General features: G+C 48.4%; 4 protein-coding genes and 1 long non-coding RNA gene across 7 annotated transcripts in view; 3 read left to right on the top strand and 2 right to left on the bottom strand.

Moving 5' to 3' along the window:
* Positions 1-2,160: 2,160 nt before the first annotated feature.
* On the bottom strand, positions 2,161-7,095 carry LOC101782084 (protein RETICULATA, chloroplastic). Its single transcript, XM_012844217.3, has 9 exons — positions 6,926-7,095; positions 6,201-6,816; positions 6,019-6,117; positions 5,703-5,923; positions 5,449-5,518; positions 5,273-5,352; positions 3,588-3,652; positions 2,661-2,878; positions 2,161-2,528 (listed from the first exon to the last, which is right to left on the bottom strand). The coding sequence occupies exons 2-8, from the start codon at positions 6,780-6,782 to the stop codon at positions 2,685-2,687; spliced, it is 1,311 nt and encodes a 436-aa protein (XP_012699671.1). The 5' UTR covers positions 6,783-6,816; positions 6,926-7,095; the 3' UTR covers positions 2,161-2,528; positions 2,661-2,684.
* Positions 7,096-7,813: 718 nt separating this feature from the next.
* LOC105913730 (glucan endo-1,3-beta-glucosidase) lies at positions 7,814-9,703 on the bottom strand. The gene is made up of 2 exons (XM_022824260.1): positions 8,375-9,703; positions 7,814-8,020 (listed from the first exon to the last, which is right to left on the bottom strand). Exons 1-2 carry the CDS (start codon positions 9,701-9,703, stop codon positions 7,814-7,816), a joined length of 1,536 nt encoding a protein of 511 aa, XP_022679995.1.
* Positions 9,704-13,643: 3,940 nt separating this feature from the next.
* Positions 13,644-17,155, top strand: LOC101781680 (pentatricopeptide repeat-containing protein At2g03880, mitochondrial). Of its 3 annotated transcripts, none has more exons than XM_012843837.2 (4): positions 13,644-16,236; positions 16,399-16,532; positions 16,622-16,719; positions 16,871-17,155. In XM_012843837.2, the coding sequence occupies exon 1, from the start codon at positions 13,878-13,880 to the stop codon at positions 16,059-16,061; it is 2,184 nt and encodes a 727-aa protein (XP_012699291.1). In that variant the 5' UTR covers positions 13,644-13,877; the 3' UTR covers positions 16,062-16,236; positions 16,399-16,532; positions 16,622-16,719; positions 16,871-17,155. The 3 variants fall into 3 exon arrangements, with proteins under 3 accessions (XP_012699291.1, XP_004959110.1, XP_012699290.1); XM_004959053.3 differs by having other exon boundaries at positions 16,347-16,532; XM_012843836.2 differs by having other exon boundaries at positions 16,347-16,532; positions 16,614-16,719.
* Positions 17,156-20,355: 3,200 nt separating this feature from the next.
* On the top strand, positions 20,356-21,076 carry LOC101785843. The gene is made up of 2 exons (XR_214603.3): positions 20,356-20,424; positions 20,704-21,076. It is a non-coding gene; the product is annotated as an uncharacterized LOC101785843 (long non-coding RNA).
* Positions 21,077-22,167: 1,091 nt separating this feature from the next.
* The window catches only part of LOC101785433 (ras-related protein RAB1BV), an 18,644-nt gene continuing 17,285 nt past the window's right edge, over positions 22,168-23,526 (top strand). The window contains exon 1 of the mRNA XM_004955799.4: positions 22,168-22,496. Coding sequence (XP_004955856.1) covers positions 22,418-22,496 — 79 coding nt within the window. The 5' untranslated portion in view covers positions 22,168-22,417. The remainder of the gene's footprint in view (positions 22,497-23,526) is intronic.

Below are 23,526 nucleotides of genomic sequence, written 5' to 3'. Positions count from 1 at the left end.
GAGCTCGCTCCTCCCTCAACCTCTGTATCTCCAACTCCCTCTCATCCTGCAACTTCCTCCTCTTTTCTCTCCTCTCATCTTCAATTAGAGGCTATGGATACTTGGTTCTATTCCATCTCCAATACTTAATAAGAATTTTTGACGCATAAAGTCCTTTAGGCTTCACTCCAGTCTCGCGAACCATATCTTGGTATATTTTTCCCCATAGCAAGTCACTTTAGATATAGGCACATCATACTTGGACCTAATCTTATCTCTCAAATCTTGTGTTTCTCTTGACTTCCATGATTCCAATGTACGACCCAACTTTAATATTAGATCATGGAGACCACAAAAGTCTTCCTAATCGCATGTCCTTCCCTCCTGTAAAAATGCTTGAAACTGTTAGAAATCTCGCCATATGCATTGCTACAGAACCAACCATAGCCAAGCTCGGAAGTGCCACACCTTGCGTAGCCAATATACCACACTTGTATCTATCACTAGGATATGATTCACATGACCATGGTGCCTTTCCAGTCTCGAACTCCCGCACTTACTCCTTCGTTAGCCACAACGACCTAGGGCCATGGATGTACTCATTGAAATCACTTAGAATGACAAGATTACATGCTACATCTCAAAAATATAAGTGCGACTTGCAGAAGATTGTAACATTATGGTACAAAACTTACATGTATCTTTAGCGAGCATCGAAAAAATGGAGTGAACTTAGGTGGAACCCCAATGTTAGGACGCATAAGCTTAGCAGCAACTCTACACTTGCACAAGCGACGATCCCTCACACGCCTGCAGGCAGCCTCCTGCTTCTCCTCTTCAATCATTGGAGGTGGGTTTGGTGGAGAAGGAACCCAATGTCTGAACTGATACTATGGTTCAAGCTTCGTTCTGTCGTATGGAATAGGCGGATCCTAGGACCATATTTCTCGAATCCATCTATCTACTAAAAAAATAATAAGGGCTTGCAGGCATAGGATCAAATTTCCACTTGCACACATAGTAGGCTCTTCCTGCGGTTTTATGGTGCCTTAATTATTTCACCTCGGCTGGCACGCCACATCTACAATCTGGAACAGGAAGGGCTGGAGGTACGGAAGCATCCTCATCTAACTCACTTGGGTACTGCATATAGCCCATGCGTCGCTTGTATTCATACCCGGTCGTTGACATCACACCTACACAACAAGTGACCAAACACGAATTAAGATTTTTCAACAATACCATTGTGTTGCCAACGAATAGGGCTAACCACGATAACAACAATTCTATCATTCATCTACATTATCCATCTACGTTATTCATCTATATTGCATGCCTCCAACTAAATCATTATCAAAATCTCAAATCAAGCATATGTTACATTTTCTAAACGTCAAATCTAGGGGCAGAATGATACCTACAAGTGTACTGCGACTCCGATCTATCAACATGAACTTGCATTGATTCAACATTCAACATCTTACCCTAACCCTAGACTAACCTAGTTGTTCAAATATCTATGCAATGCAAGGTAAAATAAGGGAAAAAGTGGGGGAATACCTTCCTAAGGACACGGGGATCGATTCCCCCTACTTATCCCACCCCAAAACGTCGGATGATTGGGAGGGAGGGGGAGGGGAGGGGATGGCAAGGAGGAGCACCGGTTCGAATAGGAGCAACAGCTAGAAGAAAGGAGGGAGAGGGAAGGAGAAGGGCGTGCGATGGTCTAGACGTAGCCTCTACCGCGCCAGGCGTTCTAGCACGACAAGCTTGTGCATGTGCCTCGCCGCGCCAGCGTGGTGCCACTATTGCGCCACTGCATGTGGCAGTGGCAGTCCACTGCCACGCCACGGCGCACAGCGCGACCAAAAGGATCACGCAGAGCAAATAAAGTTAGGGAGAAGTTATTTTTAAAAATATCTTTAAAAAATGTTTAAAATAAAAAAAATCACCTTCCTCATCCGCTTGGGATGCTCAAGCTCCCACCGGCGTCTGTATAGCGCGGGGTCAGCGTCCTCATACGGATCAATCTACTTCAATGGCCAGCAGCCGGCCACACTCGGCATGAACACGAGCGTCGGTGGCAGCCACGCCGTAGTTTCTAGGCGACCACGGCAGGAGAGGAGCTGTTGTAAATTCACTTTCTATTTACTCGACACTAGTCACCTTCGAGGCCACCTGTTCAGAGGAAGAAATCTTGATTCCTATGTTGCCAAAGATATATAGCCAGACACATCAAATGCTATGGAGACAAAGTCATTTCAATCAAACAGATCCAGCTATCCAAATCAAGATGGCGACATCTTCAGCACGAAAACAAACAATCTCATCTCTTCCTGGCTCTACCCTGCCTAAGCACACTCCTAATGCTAGCTCCCACTCAATCTCAGAATCACTATGAGGAGCTACCACATTTATTTTTGAGATCTTCTGCACCCCGAAGCAATTATTGATATCATGTATATTTGACTTGAGATGGTGAAAATTCGACGAGTTTGGGTGGAACACAAACAGCAGACCGCACGCGGCAGCATCACTGCGAATGGTGACTGCAATAACAAGCATACGAGCTTTCAGCATGGAGTTGGCACATTACATGCAATATACATCTACAGCTTATTGGCTACATCAAGAGAAGACACGCGTGCATTTATGAAAAGAAAAAGGGAATAATATCTCACCATGAAAATATGAAAGCCCGCACCTCACTGACAACCAGTCATTCTCGCCCAGTCAACAAACTGCATTCCTCCGTACACATTATTGGCAAAGCGCACACCGACAGTGAATGCCAGAGAAGCAGCTGGGACACGCTTGGCAACAGGTGATGCCTCAACCAAGCGCTCTAGTCCATTGATAATCTGATAACGTGTGTTGGAAGAAACACCAAGGAATACACCTGAAACAATCAGAACGATTCATTGTTTAGAAAGCTTTACTAGATGCAAATGCAATCAGGAAATGTCAAAAAACAAATCCTATTACTATGAGAACACCTCAGTAAGAACCAGCAAAATAGCTTCCTTAACTGAACTGCATATTTAGACTAGTACAAGTCTAAAGCAGAAAGTTGTAACCATATGATTACAGGAAATTTTGAACAGATGCATATGAATAAATTGTAACCGTGTAATCACAGGAAATTTTAAACAGATGCGTATGAATGTCAACAGTGAAACAATGGCATTGACTTGATCAAAAATACATCTCGTTATAACTTCACAAGTCTTAATTCACTATCAGTGTTCAAAAGAAAGTCATTCAAACAAACAAATAAGCATTTGAAAAACTTAAAATACAGCACAAGAGCCAATCAAATTCAGGAGCTTCGCGAGTGCAGGGATGGTCCTCTAAATGAAACAGATCATTTTTTTTCCTTTTTAAGAGACGACCTCAATGCTACTAACACCCGTATATTCATAAGAAACTAAATTTTGTGCATGACCATGGAACCAAAATATGTAATTTCAGTTCATGAATTATGTACAGAAACCTCCATATATTTTATTTAACCTCACAGGGATGAGAGAAGCATAAATCTAGTAATATGCATTTGCAAATAATTCAGATATGAAATAGTGATAGGCCAACTGACTGGTCACCCTTACCCCACAAAGCAGAAGTTTTGAGAAGAGGTGGAACAGGTACATCATCCTCTGACTTCTTAACACTCCTGCGGTACAAATTTGAAGGAAATGAGAAAGTCTGAGATTCACAAATAATACACAAACAATGAGAAGAGATTGGTAAATTTGATCACCATACACATCATAATTTTTATAAGGACAGTAAGATAAAAGAATTTTGTTCTTTGAGGAAAGTATTACGGTTGTGTATGTTTAAAATCAGGAAACTAAGTTCAGAAAAGATCAGTTTACTTTAGTCTCCTTGTATATCAGAATGAATACCAAATGAAAACTCCATATAAGCTGGTTCACATAGTTCATAAACACCATGGTGGTACTTGGTATCATACTAGCAATTGTAAGAACTTACTGCAACTGTTAGTGATTTAATGAAATATATAGCTGAGATATATAATGTAAGTTAACGCAAATGCCTACATGAGCATTGAATGAACTATTTAAGAGGCCATGTGATCCCTCCTGTTTACTGTATCCATATAATCAAAGTGGTAGTCACCTCCTATATAACAAAGACAACAAATCTACGTTTGAAATCAGCATTTGGATATGTCCATCTGATAGTTTTGGGGAGATATCAACCTCCATCACCATTAGATGTGTGACCAAGGACTCTCTTACGGTTTGAGCAAACAAATCAACATGACAAAATTCATAAAAATAAATTGTGGTCTATGGAGCATTCTAGCAGCATTTAATTCTCATACTTTTCATCTTACTTTTGATTTATCATTTTTCAGATTTTTTTCTTATAGTGGTTACTCTCTCAACATTACGAATTTGAACTTCAAAATGTATGCATAGATTATATTGAGCAGTATATCATCAGAATTTTTAAATTATTTCACATTGATTAGGTACCCCTGAAACTGATAGCATAATTGCACCCACAATCACCCTTTTTGGACTAAATAATAAACCAGAATCTGAAGAATAAATTAGCTAGGTGTTCCATTTGGATGTGCAACTGATCTTTCTTTTATCTGTCCTGCATGAACCTAAATCATGATGACATAACCTGCAATGTTTGGATGTCCTTTCAGCATTATACAGTTGCATCTGTATGGCAATTCTTATTGACTCTAATTATCTTCCTGAATCTCTTATTATGGACAAAAGTCTGACTTATACACATAGATGATTCATGAAAAACACAAAAGGCACATGATATTGTCAAGCTCCCAACCAAGCTCCATTAAAAGGTGCAATTCCCATGCTACCATCATTAATCGCTAGTTACTATATCAAACTGCAGTTCAATTAGGTGCAGAAAGCACACTAAATATGCCTTGTGCTAACAGTCTATATAGCTATCGCCTGGCAATTGAGTAACAGAAAAGAAAGCAGGTAATAGTTAAAACACTGATTAAGCAAGCAAAAAGAGCCTCTTTTGATGTAGAATGTAGAGCTTAGTATAACCTAGTCCGTCTCCGTCCACACATATTTGCAGTCTACTTGAACAGATTACCAATGGTCATGCAAGTAAATGCCATAAGGCAGGATGCAACTAAAGTATGTCCATTGGCACAAAAGAAGAAAAACTAGCCCACATGTGTTTGTTAAACAGAACAACATGATGTGACAGCAAAAACATGAACAAGATAAGAATTTGCATGATAGCAAATATAGTACATGGAGAATAAAATTACCTTTTGGCAGTCATTATCAAATTAGCAATCCCTTGTCCCACAATACCACAAAAGAATCCAACACAACCATATAAAATTCCCTGTTCTCGAAGCAAATACCTCAGGCATTAGAAGAGACAGATGGTTGCTAACATTTCTGGTGAAATTAGTAAGTATTGCACCAAACATAAAGTTACCTTGAAAAAGTATGTTCCAATCCGTTGTTGTACAGAAAATTGGCATCCTGGCCTTGCAGCTTCAAAAACGCTGCAAGAATCAGCTTCAGTGAGCATTACTCAAATGAACGGTATAAAGCATTAATGAGAAAAAAATGAACGGCATTGTCAACATATGACAGTGGTGAAACTACAAGTCACAAATCAACATATGGCACTTATGCCAAGTAAATAACTGTGTACATAAAACAAAATCGTTATTGTTCACAACTCACCTGCTTGGGAGGGCATCATAAGCATGCCTAACACGCCCAAGGAGACCTTCTGATGCAGATCTGCCACCGAATCGAGCATATGGTGCTAACATGCCGACTAATGCTACATTAACAACAACTCCTACCAACATATCTGCTGCATACAACTCAAACTCTGACCAAAACTCCTCCCCTCTCTTCTGAACCTCCGCGAATGTCGCGCAACACGTATCGATAACTATCTGCAGCATATCCCATAGAACACTCAAAGTCATATCGACAAAAAATCATCAATATCAATGCACAACACTAGTCAAAACAAATAAACCGGACCTACCTCCGTCCCGATTTTGAAGAGGAATGTAGGATCAACCAGCATCCTGTTCCGGAGAAGCGCGCAGGACCTAATGGCAGGACCCAGGGGCCAGACGGACGCCTTCCACGTCCAACCAACAAAGCAAACTCATGTCAGCGGATTCCCAATCGAACCACCTTATCAACAACGAGAAAACTGCTTACCTGCATGTCCAAGTATCTGAGCAGCAGCAGCTTCTGAATCCCGACGCTCTTGGCCGCCTCGACCATGTCCGCGGGCAAGCTGGGCAGGCTGACCCCGCGCTTCTCCGCCTCCTGCACCACCTGCTCGAAGCTCAGGATGGGCCCGAACTCGTCCTCCCCCTCCTCACCGTCACCCCCACCGCCGCCGCCACCGCCACCGCCACCATTATCCCCGTCCCCACCACCGCCACCGGGCGGGAACTCCCCATTCCCACCCGCCCCATCATCAACATCAGCGCCACCGGCCTTATCGTGCATATCCGGAAGCGCAGCCGGCTGAGCAGCCGCGGCCACTTGCTCAGTGGCGTCCCCCGCTTCGGGCACGGCGACAGCCGGGCCAGAGGTGAACGCGCCGTCCGCGCTCGCCCGTGGCGGCGGAGGGAGGTCGGCGCGGATTCCCCTGGCGGCGGCCCACCCCCGCACGGTCGGGCGGAGGCGGGCGCCCCGCATCCCGAGCAGGGCGGCGGCGGGGCGGCATTTAGCGACGCCAATACAGCCGCGGCCGTGGAGGCGCGCGCCCGCGCAGGAGTACGCCATGCTCATGCTCGGTCCCGCTCGCCGCCGCGCCGCGCTCCTCCTGCGACCCGCACGCGCGGAGGGGGAGAGAGAGAAATGGTCAGATTGGGGGCGGCTAAAAACCCGCGGGAAAAATCCTGCGCGGCGAGAGGAGGGAAGCGGGAGCGCACCGGGAGAGGGTATGGAGGCGGAGGTGGATCGAAGAGATTCCGGCGGGGAATTGGATGGATTCGGGTGGGAAATAGCAGGATTGGAGGAGGGAGGAGTTGGTGGGGGGGATTGGTGGGGTGGCGGCGCGGCGGGAAGACGCAGCAGCGTGCGTGCGGTGCGGGCTGAGGAGTGGTGGTTGGGGAGGAGGCTGCTGGCTTTTGGGGGCGGCCGGAGGGCGCACGGGCCGTGACATGGACAGTCCGGCCCAAGTTTCTGTCCGTTGTGCAGGGGCGCTAATGACAGGTGGGGCCGCTCGACATCAGACGTTAGCACGGCTTCTTTGACTTCTGGTCAATCGTGCACGTGTGTTTTTCTTGTTCTTTTTTTACCTGTTCGATTCTTAATAATTCCCTTTTGAGCCGGTTTATTTGAACAAGTGAGCTGCAACTGCAATTGTCAGTGCAATTACAAGTTCTTCACGTTTTCTAAATCTAGCTTACTTTGGCCGTGATGGTCTAACCTCCATCGTGCAAATCAGTCGTTCAAGCCGTGGCGTTCTATTGTTACTTAAATTCAAATATAATACTTTCACCTAACCTCGTAGGAGTTATCAAGCTTAGGATATATTTCCTCCATTTCAAAATATAAGTTATTTTAGATTCGTAGCAAAATCTAGAACGAAACTGAGGAAGTACGAGTCTAATGCGTTGGACTTGACGTCGAGCAGGACGAGTGAAAACTCCCGTCTTGACGAATGTAACGCCCAGAAGAAACAAAAAGATACACATTTAGGAGGGAGGAACTGAAGAAGGGGCGAACACTATGTCAACAATTTTTTTTCATACAACATGCCCCCAGCTAATTCAAATGGTCGTTAATTTTTACTACAATAACAGGACTGTGGAGAGCTATATGTGAAGAGCTAGGGAAAGAGCAGCCGTGAGGATGGAAGAGATGGGGACGAGAATGTCGGCGGCTGCTGAAGCCGCTCCGGCCGGCGCCGGCGATGTGTCGGCCTTCTTCTCCGTGCTTCCCTCGGCGCCATCACCGTCCTGACCAGTAGTTTCATCAACAAAGCGAAAAGCATTAGACATTACTACATTAGTGAGTGATTTCTGATGAAAGGTTAAACAAAAGCTAATCGAAATCAAAGCAGATTATATGCTCTTCACGACTTCATGGCAACCCTATGCATTGCCAGCATGTTTGTTGCATGAAGGCGTCGTGATCATTTTCCGGTCATGCATGACTACACGCAACGCAAAACGAGAGTCAAGTCATGCGAGACAAATGTTACGTCGTCATGCATGTTTCACGTACCTTGGGTGCGGCCTCCGACGACTCGCCGGCGGCCGCCGGCGGAGCATCGCCTCCTTCCTCCTCCTGCACGCATTATTCAGATGAAATTATTCCCTCGACACCTGCCTACACACGATCATCATCAGATTGTGTGAAATAGAGCTACGAACCGGCGTCTTCTCATCGTCGGTCGAATCGCCCTCTGCCGGCGCCACCCCCGACGGTGACGGTCCGGTGGCCATCGGCGAAGCGGCGTCCTCCGACGACGAAGGCGCAGGTGCCGACGCGGGCGTCTCTGCAGGCGCCGACGCGTCCGTCTCAGCCGGCGCCGCCGCCTCCGTGACATGTTTCTTCGCGGCCTTGCCGCCATTGCGAGCCTTCGCCGGCTCCGGCGCTCCTGATCCGGCGGATGTCAGGGTAGCCGCCGGCGCCGGCTCGGCTGCCGCCTTCGCCCCGTCTTTCATGAGGCCGGCGTCGTACACCGGCGTGAGGTCTGCCTCGAAGAGCCCGAAGTTGCGCTCGGCCACGGGGCCGGGCTTGAGGTTCTCGTTGAAGAGCGAGAAGATGTAGGTCTCGAAGGTTCGCTTCGGCATCAGCGGCGTGCCCGATCCGCCGGCGGCCTCGCCGATGAGGTACCGGTTGTACTCCGCCGCCTCGGCGGCGCTGACGCCGGCCTGCCCGTCCTCAGCCTTGGACGGCCACCCGGTCTCCCCCACCGCGATCTCCACGTCGCCGAACCCGAGCCTCTTCATCGCCGAGAACACCGCGTCCAGCTGCGCCTCAAACATGCTCGTGTACGTGATCCCCGTGCCGGGGTCCGCGACGCCGACGGCGCCCGGGCGCGCCAGCGCGTACGCCAGCGTGCCGCCGTTGTACCCGAAGTAGGGGTACGGGTTCACCATGAACGGCGAGCCCGTCTGGCGGTGGAACTCGAGCATCGGCGCGAACACGGCGCGGTCGAAGCCGTCGCGGAACCGGCTCGCCGACGGCGGCTCGGAGACGGAGAGGACGCCCAGGGAGTGCGGCGTGGAGACGCGGATCTTGGGGAACCCCGCCGCGACGAGGGCGGCCTTGAGCGCCCGCATGGCGGGGACGAGGCTGTTGATGAGGGTCTTGTCGGCGGTGGCCATGATCTCGTTCCCGACGGCGACGAGGGAGATGTCCGTGGCGGGGTAGTAGGGCGCGACGTTGGCGGACACCCAAGCGGCGGCGCCGTCCTTGGTGGCGAGCTTGGGGATGTCGCCGTTGGCCGCGGTGACCGTGAGCGCGATGCCCGTGCCGGCGAAGGCGCGGACCATGTCGGCGTTGGTGTCGAACAGCTTCACCCGGTCGATGCGGGTGCGGTTGGCGAGGAACGACGCCACCTTCGCCGGCGGCGGGAGGTTGTCGCCCTTGGTGCCGTAGTTGACGCCGATGGCCGCGGCGTACGGTGCTATGACGAGGAGGAAGGCGGAGAGGACGGCGGCAGCTGCGTGCCCTTGCCACGACGGTGGCGCCATGGCGGTGGAGGAGAGAGTATGGCCGCGCCGGACTCCGGTCGAACAGGGGGTGGTGAGGGGTGCTCGGAGTTGAACTTCTGGCTGTGGTTGCTATGCGCTAATTATGGCTTGGCTGCTTACTGCGAGTACAATATTCCATTCACGTTGGCACTTTTCTGAATGGTAACTATATATTCACAGGCTATAATACCGAAAACGCAAGCAGGCGTTCAGACCAAAACATTTCCTGGAACGGTACACGCACATGGACCAAACTTGAGATCATCTAACAACCCAATCGATGTGTTGGCCTGCATAGTTTGTAGTACATGCAAACTTGTAGAAAAACGAGGGTTACATAGAGGTGTTTGGATCTTTAGTTAGTTCGGACTAAAATTCATGTCACATCGAATATTTGGAGGCTAATTAGGAGGACTAAACATGAGCTAATTATAAAACTAATTACACAGATGGAGGCTAATTCACGATACAAATCTATTAAGCCTAATTAATCCATCATTAGCACATGTTTACTGTAGCAACACATTGTCAAATCATGGACTAATTAGGCTTAATAGATTCATCTCGCAAATTAGTCTCCATCTGTGTAATTGGTTTTGTAATTAGTCTATGTTTAATACTCCTAATTAGTCTCTAAACATTTGATGTGATAAGAATTTTAGAAGCGACTAAAGAAATAAACACCCTCGTATGCATGCATTTGTGTCCAGTACAGGCAGTGCCACTTCTTGAATCAGGATGGCTTCTTTATCATGGGCTTCAATAACTTGTACAATGTCATGATCAACCTTTAGGGTCGGTTTGTTTGAGCTTCCTGGCAGCTTCTCAACGTGAAAAGCTAGAAGATCAAATAAACAGCGAAATTTTCGTGCAACTTCCGGAAAGCTGGAAGCCCAGAAAAGCTGAGTTATATGGAAAGCTCAGTTTTATGAGCTTTTCGTAACTTTTTGAGTTCAAAAAACTAAACGCATCTTCTAAAAGCTAATGTTGGATTTTCATGAAAAAAAAAGCTAGCAACAGCTTTTTAGAAAAGCTCAAAAGCTGCAGCTCAAACAAACAGGCCCTTTCTGAGCTCAAAAAGCTACGAAAAGCTCTTAAAATTGAGCTTTCCAGTTTTTTGTAAAAATTCAGTTTTTCTAAGCTCCTAGCTTTTCAAAAGCTGCACTAGAAATTCGCTATTGTTTGTGCTTCTAAATTTTTTGTTGAGAAGCTTCCAAGAAGCTCAAACAAACGGGTCCTAAGTCCATTCAAACTAGACATTCCTTAATTCGACAATCTCAAAATCTTCAAGGCAACACGTTAGTTGACACCCATTTATAATATATACTGATTTTTCTGATATTTAACAACTGGAAATTATCCCAAAAATATTTTCTTATTGGCTGAATAGCCGCACTCAACAGTTGACCTCCTCTACAAATCTTCACTAGTTGAATTTCGATTTGTTGGATTTCTCATTGAGCTCTATACCGGGAAAAGATACATCCATGAATTCAAGAGTTGCCAAAGCCACGTCCCTTCTTTAATTAACTTCCTTTAAATTCAAATAGGCAAAATGTGTCAATAGTTGCAGCATAGTAGCATAGTGCGCGTTTGTACAGAACCAAATGCAGAAAGATTATAGGTTGAAGAAATACCTACTCCAACACTAGCCAACTTATGTCGATAGTGCCTCTAGCCTCCCCTTTAGATCTGCCCCTTATGATTGAAAGAGCTCAAATTTGTGCCCTAACTAGTACTAATAAGGGCCGTTCATGATTCAACTTGTGAATGGATGTGACATATTCTTCTCTCGTGTAATAATGTGGCGATCGCAAGGTCGTGCATGGACGAGATCGTGCAAGGGCGGATACACACGGGCTAGGGGGAGCTCAAACGCCCCCCCCCCCCACCCACCCACACACACTAACACCAAACATTCTTTGACCATATATAGACTGAGGAGGAGGATAAGGAAAGAGAGAGAAAGAAGAAGAGAAAGAGCAAGGAGAGGAGGAGGAGGAAGAAGGATGGGTACATGAGCCCCCTAGTAGTTGGCCTGCGTCCGCCACTGGTTACGTGAGGGTTTGCAAGATGGGATAACAACGCATGAATGTGTAATTATACATGAATAGGGTCATGTCCGCCATCCAGTTGCTATGTATATACGTTGCGCGGGCTTAGTACCTTCTTCGTCCATCGCACTTTTGGTTACGTGTGAGTCGTTTACACACGATGGCTATGGCGAAGAGTAGCCTGCTTCTCTCTCTAAAGCAAAGACTAAATAACTCAAAATTACAGTGTGACTAATAGTGAAAAATATTTTGCAAATTCTAATCGGGCCTGTTCGCTTCAGCTTATTCAGCCGGCTTATCAGCCACCGAACAGTGTTTTCCTCTCACAACAAATCAGCCATTTCAGTTTTTCAGCCGGCTTATAAGCTGAAGCGAACAGGCCCCTGGTTCCACTGCTGAGTTGGTACTGTGCAAGATAGCCTTTTTCTTGGATGAGTGCAGACAACATTGTCACCCCTAACGTAGACAGTACCATAGAAGATACGCTCATGCGTCTTTCTCCCACCAACAAGGTATTGTCTCCTATGCTTCTTATTGGGATAAACCTTTGCAGCACAAGGTCCGCGAGTTTGCAAATTAGGATTCGCGACATAGATGCACCTCTGTAGCTAAGCACCAGGATCTCTCAATCGCATTCTACCAGATATTTAGGATCGCGGAACTTGGATACAAGGATTGTGCCGATCAACTGTGGAGGTTGCACACCGGCTCACAGCCCATGGAGGCCCCCAAGGTCCCCTAATATTTTTTTGATCAAAGAGAGAGGAAGAAGAAAAGAGAAAGGAAGAAGAAGAGAAAGAGGAAGGAAAGAAGGAAGAAGACGATAGATGAGCCCCATAGCTTCTGGGCTGCGTTCATCACTGCCTGCACAGGTGGGTCAATCTGGAGGAACTGGTGTACATTGTCGTATAGTTTGCCTTGGAATGCCAATGGGTCGCCAGCGGCGGGAGCTCGGCGATGTCGCCGGTGAAAGGATGGAGGAGGCTGTTGATGTAGTCAATGGCCTAGTGGTCCTCAAGGAGCGGGAGCCGGGAGCGAACCTGGCCCCCGGGTCGAGGTTGAGGAAGCGGGTGTAGCTGCGGAGGTCGGGTTGGTGGGGGTGGAGGCAGCGGCCCTCGGGGAGCATCATCCAGCAGCGCGGGTTCGTCACGCCGCGACTGGACGTTGGAGGAGATGGCACGAATCGAGGGCGGCAGCCTCGGTGACGACACAATTAGAGAGCGGCGAGGAATCGACACCGGCGAAGAACAAAACGCGAGGGGATTTTTTTTCGTGGGTTTTTTTCTTCCTGTGTAAGGGGCTCGCAACACGCCAGCGACTGTACATGCGACAGATAATCATCGGTCGCCTACGCGCGCTAGGCAAGCTGCTAAGTGGGACATGCGCGAACGATACTTCCAGCCGTCCATCTTCTTACTCTGCGTATCATCTTCTACACACGTCCACATACGTTGTAGCAGCTCAACATCGCCGGTTAGGGTTTGGGTTGTCGGGGTTGTTGGATCTGAGCTACCCCGATGAGACTATGGGTATAGAAGGAGCCGGGTTAGGGCTGCGGCGATAGCGAATCCGGCGACGGAAGTGCCGGAGACAAGGTAGGATAGCGGCGCGGGGCGAACGAAGAAGGAGGTGGCGCTGGGAAGGACGAAGGGTTGGCGGCGTCACGCGATGAAGAGACACCGAGGAAGATGACGTCCTGGTGGGTCAGCAGTGGGTCGCTTGCTGGACCGTTCCTGTAGGCGAGATCATTGATTTTTGTCGCCTCTGGCGACATACAACGCAACGCTGGCGCCTGGCGTTGAGGAGCAACTACCAAAAGAGCCCCTCACTTTTCTTTTTATTACGAAAAGTAGCATCCAACGGCCAGAGATGACCAGAGTTCCAGAGCCGTGCGATGCATTCTTCCATTTTGCACATAGGCCCCTCAATCGAAGCGCACTTCTCCACACCGCACCTTGTCCCCTTCGCTTCGGAAAAGCACAACTCTCCCACCAAGACCAAGGCGGCGCGACGCCGGCGGCCGTGCGTGAGTTCCGGAGGTGCGGCGGCTGTTGGAAGCCGGAAAAAATGGCGCCCTACCTCGTCGATGGCGCGGAGAACTCTCTGAGGCGCATCCGCTGATGGCCCGCGCGGCGAGGAAAGCTGCTGCGGCCGCGCCGCTCTCGCCGCCGCCAAGTTTCTCCTCTCCCTCCTCCGGCGGGCTCGTACCGCGCGCCCGCGACCTCCTCGGAAGGGCGAAAGAAGCAGCCTTGTATGGGACGCCCCGGGAGCGCGCGCGCGGCTGTGCTCTGGCCTGCCTCGCCAAATCCCGTGGCTTCCACGACGCGCGCAGGGCGTTCGACGGAACACCTGCAAGGAGCTTGCCGGCGTGGACGGCGATCATCTCCGGCTGCGCGCGCGGCGGCAGGCACGCGGACGGCATGCGCGCGTTCGCGGAGATGCTGGCCGGAGGCGGAGGCGGCGCGGCCGCGCCCAACGCCTTTGTCCTCGCGGGCGTCCTCCGGTGCTGCGCGGGGCTCGGCGACGTGGAGTCCGGCAGGCGCGTGCACGGGTGGATGCTGCGGAGCGGCGTGCGCCAGGACGTGGTGCTCTGCAACGCCGTCCTCGACATGTACGCCAAGTGCGGTCACCACGACCGCGCCAGGCGGGCGTTTGGGGCGATGGCCGAGAAGGACGCCGTCTCCTGGAACATCGTGCTCAGCGCGTGCCTGCAGGGCGGAGACGTTCTGGCGGCTATGCGGCTGTTCGACGAGTCGCCGTCACAGGATGCTTCGAGCTGGAACACCATCATCAGCGGCCTTATGCGGAACGGGTGCGCAGCTGAGGCATTGGATCGTCTGAAGCAAATGGTGCGAGCTGGGGTTGTGTTCAATCACTATACGTACTCCACAGCATTTGCCTTGGCTGGCATGCTGTCGTTGCTGGACCTGGGCCGGCAGCTCCATGGTCGCCTGGTGATGGCTGCGCTGGAGGATGACGCATTTGTCTGCTGCTCTCTCATGGACATGTACTGCAAGTGTGGTGAAATGGAGGCTGCTCTGTTAATCTTTGATTGCTGGTCATGGTTCATAGGAGACGTAAAATTTGCATGGAGCACGATGGTCGCCGGGTATGTTCAGAATGGCAGGGAGGAGGAAGCTATTGAGTTCTTCCGCAGGATGCTACGTGAAGGAGTTCCTGCGGAGCAGTTCATTCTCACCAGTGTAGCTGCAGCGTGTGGAAATGCAGGGATGGTTGAGCAAGGTAGGCAAGTGCATGGATTTGTTGAGAAGCTGGGCCACAGATTTGACGCACCATTGGCATCTGCCATGATTGGCATGTATTCGAAGTGTGGTAGCCTTGAAGATGCTTTGAGGATATTCCACAGTGCTCAGGCCAAGAATGTTGCTGTCTGGACTACAATGTTGTGCTCCTATGCATCGTATGGGCAAGGAAGAATGGCTATAGAGATCTTCAATAGAATGAAAGCGGAAACTATTACACCGAATGAGGTAACCCTTGTCGCTGTTCTATCAGCTTGTAGCCATAGTGGATTGGTCAGTGACGGAGAGCACTACTTTAAGCTTATGCAAGAAGAGTATGGAATTGTTCCAAGCACCGAGCACTACAATTGCATGGTTGATCTTTACAGTCGAGCTGGACTGCTCGACAAGGCAAAGAATTTCATTGAGGAAAACAACATCCATGAAGCTATTGTTTGGAAGACATTGCTGTCAGCCTGTCGACTTTACAAGCACATGGATTACGCAAAATTGGCTTCTGAAAAGTTAGTTCAACTAGAACAATGTGATGCTGGATCATATGTGCTGATGTCAAACATGTATGCCACCAACAGCAAATGGCTTGACACATTCAAGCTAAGAAGTTTAATGCAGGAAAGAAAAGTCAAGAAGCAGCCAGGTCAATCTTGGATCCATCTGAAGAATGCTGTGCATACATTTGTTGCAGGGGACGTGTCGCACCCAAGATCGGCTGAAATCTATGCTTACTTGGATAAGCTGATGGAGAGGCTGAAGGAAATGGGGTACACAAGTAGAACTGATCTTGTTGTACATGATGTTGAGGAGGAACAGAGAGAAACAACTCTGAAGTTCCACAGTGAGAGGCTTGCCATTGCATTTGGGATAATCAGCCACCCGCTTGGGATGCCTCTTCGGATCTTCAAGAATCTGCGTGTTTGCGAGGACTGCCATGAGGCAATCAAGTTTATAAGCCGAGCTGCAGATAGAGAGATAGTTGTTCGAGACTTGTATCGGTTTCATCATTTCAAGTCTGGTAGTTGTTCTTGTGAAGATTTCTGGTGAAAGTTTTGCTCTAATGATTTCTGGTGACAAATTGCGCAACTTGTAGAGATAGCACCTGACAAATGTTTGACTACTAGTGCGTTCCTTTAAGATTATCCCATGATCTGCATCTTCAGCTAGCTCAAGATACGATTTTGCGGAGAGCTTCAGTGCACCATCATCGCTGAAGGGTCAGGTATATGTATTTTTTTTCCTGAACATTTGAGATCTCCTTCCTTTGTGAGGATCACTTGCATAACTGTCTTGCTTTCCATCTGAACAATTACATGTTTTGTTTCTTTTTAGTTTTTCCCTGCTATGTCCACTTACATGGATCAAAATATCTCTTGCCCCAAAGCTTAATGTGCGGTTTGACAAGATTGGAGAGAGATGTGATTCATGTCGAGCTTTCCTTGCACCGAGCTATGTCATTGTCCCAGATGACTCAGTTTCTTGCTACAGCTACAGGGCATATCTAATTATCTTCTCGAGGTATTATGTCGCGGGCATGCCTCCGTTCATCTTTTGTGAAGCTATAGGGTATGTCTTGCTGCCACTTATTTACATTTGAAGCTTTCCAGCCAGAAAGAGCTTGAGAAGCAGAGAAGCGGGCAGAAACTCAAAGAAGATGGGGTCACGATATGGCTGCTCACGAAACAGAGTTACTGACAAGATTGAGGTGCATTTTTCCGTGGATGGCAGGCCCCTTCTGCTTTCGTTTTCAGCAATCCGAATAGGAAACTAGTTTGCTTATGGAAACTTTGTTGCTTCAAACTCTTTAATAACTTTGTTGCACCACAGTTATTGACTTTGTGATTTTTCTCATGCAGGGACGTGCTCAAGAGAACCTTGTACCTTTCTGAGGAAAACCAAAAGGCAGCAGCTTTGAAGCTCTCTCTTCTGGATGAACTGAAGCTCCTCGATCCGTGCATCATCGGAGGACGCTACACTGCACTACATTTGACTCGTGGCAGCTTAGCGTAGCACTAGCGGTTTGTCATTTGTGTATGATGTAAGTATGTAACTAGGGGTGAATGCACTATGAACTATGGCCCCCCTTTCTATACGTTGCATGGATGGATCCCAGGGTTGAAGTACACGTGCGATTAAAATCATCGTGTGAATTTGTCTGTTCGCGATGTGCAGTCAGGAATGAACGGGTCGAAGACGAGACACAGATGGGCAGTTACAGTACCTAGTGGGCCGTACATCATGAGATAAATTTTGATAATATTAGGCCGGGCCGAGTTGGGCTGGAGATTTCGACCCACCACCCAGTCGACGAGCCGTCAAAAAGGGGGTCGGGAAGGTTCGAACGTCTTCCCAAACCGGACCGTCGCCCCCAACATCAGTTGCGCCTCAGCGTCACCGTCGCCTTGCCGCTCGCCGGTGACTCGAGACGGCGGAGCGTCCCCAGCCCCGTTCGGCCGTTCCGCTCCCACCGAAGGCTTCTCCGGTCGATTGGCGTCGCTCTCATCCTCTTCCCCACCCTCTGCTGGTGCTGGGCTTGCGCGGCGCGGGGATCCGTCCACGCTGACCTAGATCGGCACTCTGCCTCTGCCGGTGAGTAATCCAAGCTTTGCTCTGACCCTGTAGGATTTTGGTTTAGTCCTGGACCAGTTCCGAATCTCCTCGTTCTTACTCTCTATACAGTTAGTTGTGGACTGGGTGGCGCCCTAGAAATCCAATCCGTTCCTCCGAGGCTTGGTTGGGCTATTCATTCCCTTCCGCGTGCGCAGGATCAATTATACTAGTGCAACCGCAGTTTATTTTCTAGAAAATCTGGGGTTCAACTTTTAAATTTTCAGCATCCAATTTGACTGAAGAGGTGGTGAGGCTTGGTGGGGATTTAGAGATCGTGCGAATCTTTTTCGTAGTTATGCTTCCCCATGTTGAAGATGCGCATTGCTACCTGTCCTGAAAGTTGAGAACCCTGTAGTGGTTGGGTTTGTGAATTTCTCCGCATTTGCTTATTTTTGGGTTCTTCTGCTGGTCCTCTTGTTGAACCAAGTTTAGACTGGTCCTTGTTCTGACGATAGAAAGTAGCTGTATCAAAGTCACACATTGGAATTTATGGGGATTACAAGGCCACACATATTTGTGGTCATCGCATGGTGGTGCTTTTTAAGAGTTCTAACATTTAGCCAACTCCACCATGATGGGCAAAGTTCATTTAATGTGGCGGTAGATGGACTTCTAAATCAATAAACGGCTGCCTCTCAATCTCAATTCCTGGCTGCCCCAATATCAGCCTTGCTTACTAATCTCCACTGACTTGATCTTTGCGAGTGCTGCTGAAAGGCATCCTGCCACCTTCCACCAAAGCACCACCTTAAACTTGTCAGACTCTACAAAGGACAGGAGATCCATCCATAGCTTTCTTTTGCTGGCAAGAAAGCCTTAACTAATTGGATTGGTTTCACTTTGATTAAATTTCCTTTGGGGTATTTTTGAGCAATGAAATCAGAATCTTCTTTTTTATACTCTTCTGTCTAATTAGTGCAAAAAATGTGTTAGTTACTGGATCGAATATTCTTTTTAGTCATGGATTCATTTACTTTCAATCCACTATTGAAATCCGTCCATTAGATTTGGTCACCACCTCCATGCTTTGTTTTCTTTTGAGATCCTTATGGGTTTCATTGTAGTGCTGAGTAATCCTGTCATTCAAAGTGTTTATTGGTTTATTAGATGCCTTATGTCACTGGAGTTAAAATGATGTTGTCTTTCTACAGTTAAACACATTATTGTGTAACAGTTCAATGCTTGATCTTGATTTGATGCCTGATGTTTGATTACCATGATATTGACTGTCTGTCTAAAACTAAGAAATGCCATGTGCCTAACTTTTACAGAGTTAGCATGACGTTTACAGCAGTTATATTAAAACGGGTATACATCAATGGAGTATTCCATAATAATATACAGGTATAACCACATGGAATAGGTTAAAAGAATTTCCAACCCCTATAACTAGAAATTCATTTTTTGAAGTAATCATTTTATAGGGAAAAACTGTACCACAGAAGAATATTTATCAAGAAAACACTGGCTTGAAACCTATGAATTCTTTTCAAAATCTTAGTTTGATTGAAATGCGATGTATGGTGGATTTTCAATTTTCAAAGATAATGGCAGCTGGATATCTAGGAGCAGACATTCATTGCATTTCAAGTTGTATAACTACAAAGACCATTTTGGGTACTGCAATTGTCCATGTTGAAAAGCTAGTGTTCTTCCTCTTGATTGTGATGCTGTAAGTAGGAAAACGTTGGACTGATGCACTTTGTGTCCTGAATCTTAGGTAATTTGAGAAATAAGCACTTTTCTGTTTATACAGTCCATCTTTCCTAAGATTTCTTTAAAATTTCAGTTGTAACAGTTGCTGTTAATAATGAAATCTATGTTTGCCTAGCAGATCTATTTTGCATACTTTTTGGTTTGAGAGTACAAATTTGGTGTACTTGCAAGATAGGCATGGTTAGTGGCACTTGTTGTCTGTATATGTAGTCCATCTTTCCTAAGATATGTTAAAAGTTTCAGTTGCAAGAGTTGCATTTGATTATGAACTCTATTTTTTTTGCCAAGCAGCTCTACTTTGCATACCTTTGGTTTGAGAGTGCAAATTTGGTGCCCTTGCAAGATTGGGTGTGTTCCTCTGCAATACCCACCCTGGCAGTCTGGCAGAACATGCCTGGCCTTGGCAATTCAAGCTTGACTGTCCTTTGAATGCATTATGGATACTTACAGTTGTCGATTATGGAAGGTCTCAAATCTTGGATATGAAGTGTCATTCTAGAAAGCTTGTGAAATCGTGCCTGTAGAAAAAGTTTAAGTTTCTTTGATCTAGCTTAAAGCTTGGATAGGTTATGTTTCTAGTTTTGTTGGAGATACTGTGTCTGTCACTGTGATAGCTTGCTTAACTAGCCTGCCATTTTGGACAGCAATACCATTTTGTGGCACCTTCTACAGCAAATAGGTTGCTCTTGCTGTATGATCACAACCATTTTCAGTTGTGTTGCTTTCTGGTAGCCATTTATGTTTTACATTGGAATCTAGTTTTTGACTGTACATAACCATTTTATTCTTGTTGCTAGGTTTCGTCGCAATGGGGTTATTCAGGGGCAGCTTCACTCTCTTGGTGGGAATGGGATGCGGTGTCTATATAGCTCAGAACTACAACGTTCCGAACGTCAAGAAGCTATTCAACACCTACGTTTTTCTGGCAAAGCACATCGAGGAAACCTACCGGAAGCCGAAGAAAGACGACGATTGATCCTTTTACATTGGTTTTCCCTGTTTATGCCCTGGGAAAGTGAAAGTACAGCTAACGTGATACGGGAAAAATGCTTTTTTGAAATGGTGAAGTCAATTTTGGTGATCGGTGAGTTTTGAACTATGGTGGATTATCTTGGTTAGTTGTGGAATTCAGTTGCTGTAAAAGCTTTTGCTCAGTTTAGACCATGTATATCTAGACGAGCACTCCCTTTTGGTCGTGTTCCTGTGCCTGGGAAATGCACTGAACTTTGTAGCTGAAGTGTGGCGATGGATATCTCAGCATCATATCAGTGTGTTTGTCAAGTTAACATGGGCTGGGATGATATGTTTAGTTGAATTTAGATTTGCTCTATTTTCTAAAATTGCCTCTTTTTTTTCCTTCCAGATTTACAGATATGGATGATGGAATTTATATCTGCTACTGAAATGGAGGGAATGGCGGAATAAATGATTTTTTTGCCACCTGGGAAACGGAGCTGAAATTTAGGAGACTTTGAACATGTGAACACGTTATCGAGAACACGTTGCAGCTGTTCATGCGCTTGTTTGTTCTCTTCACCTGTATTGCTGATCTGTTATGACCAAAAGCATTGCGCACACATTTCTTTGCGCATGTACGGTGGAAGCAAAGGTTCACGCGCACTTCTGTTTTTGTGATGCGTAAGTATGAGCAATCGCCAGTTTGAGACTGGTGCGTACATGGATATATTTTCATTTTGTGAATTAAACCAAAAGAAAACTAGATAAATTCGAATTCATGGTGTGACCACTAGTTCCATATGTATTTGCTTCCCATGCCTATAGGCTATAGCAATCTACTCCCTTCATCCTAAACTAAATTGTCCTAAACTAAACTAAATTGTATAGGTCGTTTTGATTTTTCTAGGTGTGTAGAAGTTTGTATGCATCTAGGCGTATCCTATATTCAGGTGCATATTAACATCTATGATCGTGGAAAAGTCAAAACGCTACAATTTATAGAAGAAATCGTCTGAATGATTCTTTCTTTAAAAAAATACAGCAGAAGAAGGTGTTGAGTGATTCAAATGAGTTAGGCCAAACACACGCAGGCGCTTGGAAAGGATCCGGTTCCTCTGAAGTTATTGAAGCTACCTCAGAGTGAGGTAGATTGCTGCTGGCCGTTCGTTCAATATCCGACGTTCACATCGAGAAACAAGGATTTGGTCCCTACGTACAGCACATACACAAATAATCCTTGCGCGTCTGCTCGTCATTCTCAAAATAATAATAATAAAAAGCAGCGCTGTCGCTGGGTGTGCCGAGCATCTCGCCGCCGCACACAACGCCTCTAGCATCGTGGGCCGCGGCTCGCTCGTCACCGTCCACGGCCGCCGAAGTGCCGCGCCTCGCTCTCCGCCGTACACCACCGCACCTCGCTCATTTCCGTCATCTGGATCCTGCCGTCTGCTATCGCGGAGTGGTTTTGGGTTCCGATGGGCCGCCGCCGCCGTCGTCGAGGATCCCAGCGACGGCCACAGCCACACTACCACACTACCACGGGGAAGTCAACCGGCCATGTTCATGTGCTCGCACCACCGCAAGAGGAAGAGCAAACACTGCACATAATCTTCCACAGGAGGCTAACAACAGCAAGTGGACGGCGACGAGCGAGCCGCGGCCGGCGATGCTAGAGGCGTTGTGTGCGGCGGCGAGATGCTCGGCAAACCCAGCGACAGCGCTGCTTTTTATTATTATTATTATTATTATTTTGAAAGGTGGAAGCGGAAGTGTGGAACACGAACGGAGTCACTTCCCCACGTGGCCATGACGCGGTTGGCTCAAAAAGTCCACGGCTCAAAAGTCCACCCCGCGCCGCCCCCACACCTCTTCCATTCTCTCCCACCACGCCGCACCCGATCCCGCAATCTCTCGCTCCGCCGCCCGCCCGCCCCCGTTCCACCGCCGCCGCGCCGGTCCGCTCCGACCGCCGAGGACGCGCCCCGATCCGGCTCGCGGCCCCGCCCGTCCGGATCTGACTGTCGCTCGCTCGCCGCTGCCGGGGGCGGTTGCTCCGTGCTTCGCTGGGGGTTCACGCGGCTGCGCGCGGGGAGGTGCGGAGTCGCCGTTAGGGCTCGCGGATGGGGAAGCCGCCGAAGAGGCCCCCGCCCCGGCCCGACTACGACTACCACGCCAAGCTGCTCCTCATCGGCGACAGCGGTCAGTGGCTTCAGACGCCCCGCCCCCTACCCCCCAACCTCGCTCCCACTCTCGCTATCCGGCTCGATTTTACGAGATCCGAATGCGCAATTCAGTTAGGTGGCGTCTGGGAAGTGGGAAATAGGGGCTGGGATAGGGAAATGAGGGGTGGGATAGATTGCATCCCATGTTTGGGTAGCGGGATAGGGAAATGAATGTGGATTGGGATAGGGAAACAAGGAGCTCTTCTCCCAGAGACCTTATCCCAACGAGAGGGGTGGGCCGACGAAGACCGTACCGTAGCAGCCGCCGCTCGTCTCGCCATGCAGGCCGCCGGAGCTACCGCCGCTTTGCACACACGAGCTGCCAGAGTCGTCGCTCGCCTCGTGCGCAGGCCGTCGGAGTCGCCGCCACCCCGCACGCGCGGGCTGTCAGATCCCTGCCGCTCGTGGTGCGAGCTCGCCGTCCGCCCGCAGGCCGCCGTGCCGGCGGAGTCGTTTCTTGCCTTGCATATTTGTGCCACATGAGACGCTGTCCGACCGCTAGACCCGAAGGCCATCGCGGGGGCGCAGAATCGAAAGTCCGATTCGTGCTGATTGTGGATTTCGGAGGGGGAGATTGATTTGAGCAGAGAAAACGTGAATCTAGGCAGAACGGAATTTGATTCAGACACCATGGAAACCGATGCAAACAAACTAGAGCCTACTCCCTTGCTGCCTTGCTGAAGGGTGGAGGCCATCGGTTCGGCAGGCTCACGAGCAAGCGGGCAGCCTAGTGGAGGGAGGAGACGGGACGGAGGATCAAGAATGTGAAGAGTTGCCGCGCGGCCACATGGAAACGCAAGCGGCGCCGCGCCAGAGCTGCCCTAGCCTCGCACGCATCGAGCTGCTGGCGCGCTCGCCCAGCACGCATGGCCGCAGGAGCCGCGCTTGCTTCGCAAGCATCCTGCTGCCGCGTACGCGCGTTTGTGTGGAGGAGCTGAACAGAGGGAGATGCAGATAGGCTAACTCGGTGAGTCAATGAGCCGTCCCGTGTGCTTTATTTTTTTTTA

This window comes from Setaria italica, chromosome II, assembly GCF_000263155.2.
Source record: "Setaria italica strain Yugu1 chromosome II, Setaria_italica_v2.0, whole genome shotgun sequence".
NCBI classification, from domain to species: Eukaryota; Viridiplantae; Streptophyta; class Magnoliopsida; order Poales; family Poaceae; genus Setaria; species Setaria italica.
The sequence above is the reverse complement of the archived record's forward strand: the minus strand, read 5'-3'. Positions and strand labels throughout refer to the sequence as shown.

Bases quoted from the DNA above. Each gene is read 5' to 3' on its own strand.
- LOC101782084 (XM_012844217.3), bottom strand. From the start codon at position 6,782: ATGAGCATGGCGTACTCCTGCGCGGGCGCGCGCCTCCACGGCCGCGGC. The intron at 6,118-6,200 runs GTAAGCAGTTTT...TGGACGTGGAAG, and splicing joins TCAGATACTTGGACATGCAG to GCGTCCGTCTGGCCCCTGGG. The intron at 3,653-5,272 runs GTAATTTTATTC...TTTGTACCGCAG, and splicing joins TTGATAATGACTGCCAAAAG to GAGTGTTAAGAAGTCAGAGG.
- LOC105913730 (XM_022824260.1), bottom strand. From the start codon at position 9,703: ATGGCGCCACCGTCGTGGCAAGGGCACGCAGCTGCCGCCGTCCTCTCC. The intron at 8,021-8,374 runs GTTCGTAGCTCT...ACCTTTCATCAG, and splicing joins CCGACGATGAGAAGACGCCG to AAATCACTCACTAATGTAGT.
- LOC101781680 (XM_012843837.2), top strand. From the start codon at position 13,878: ATGGCCCGCGCGGCGAGGAAAGCTGCTGCGGCCGCGCCGCTCTCGCCG.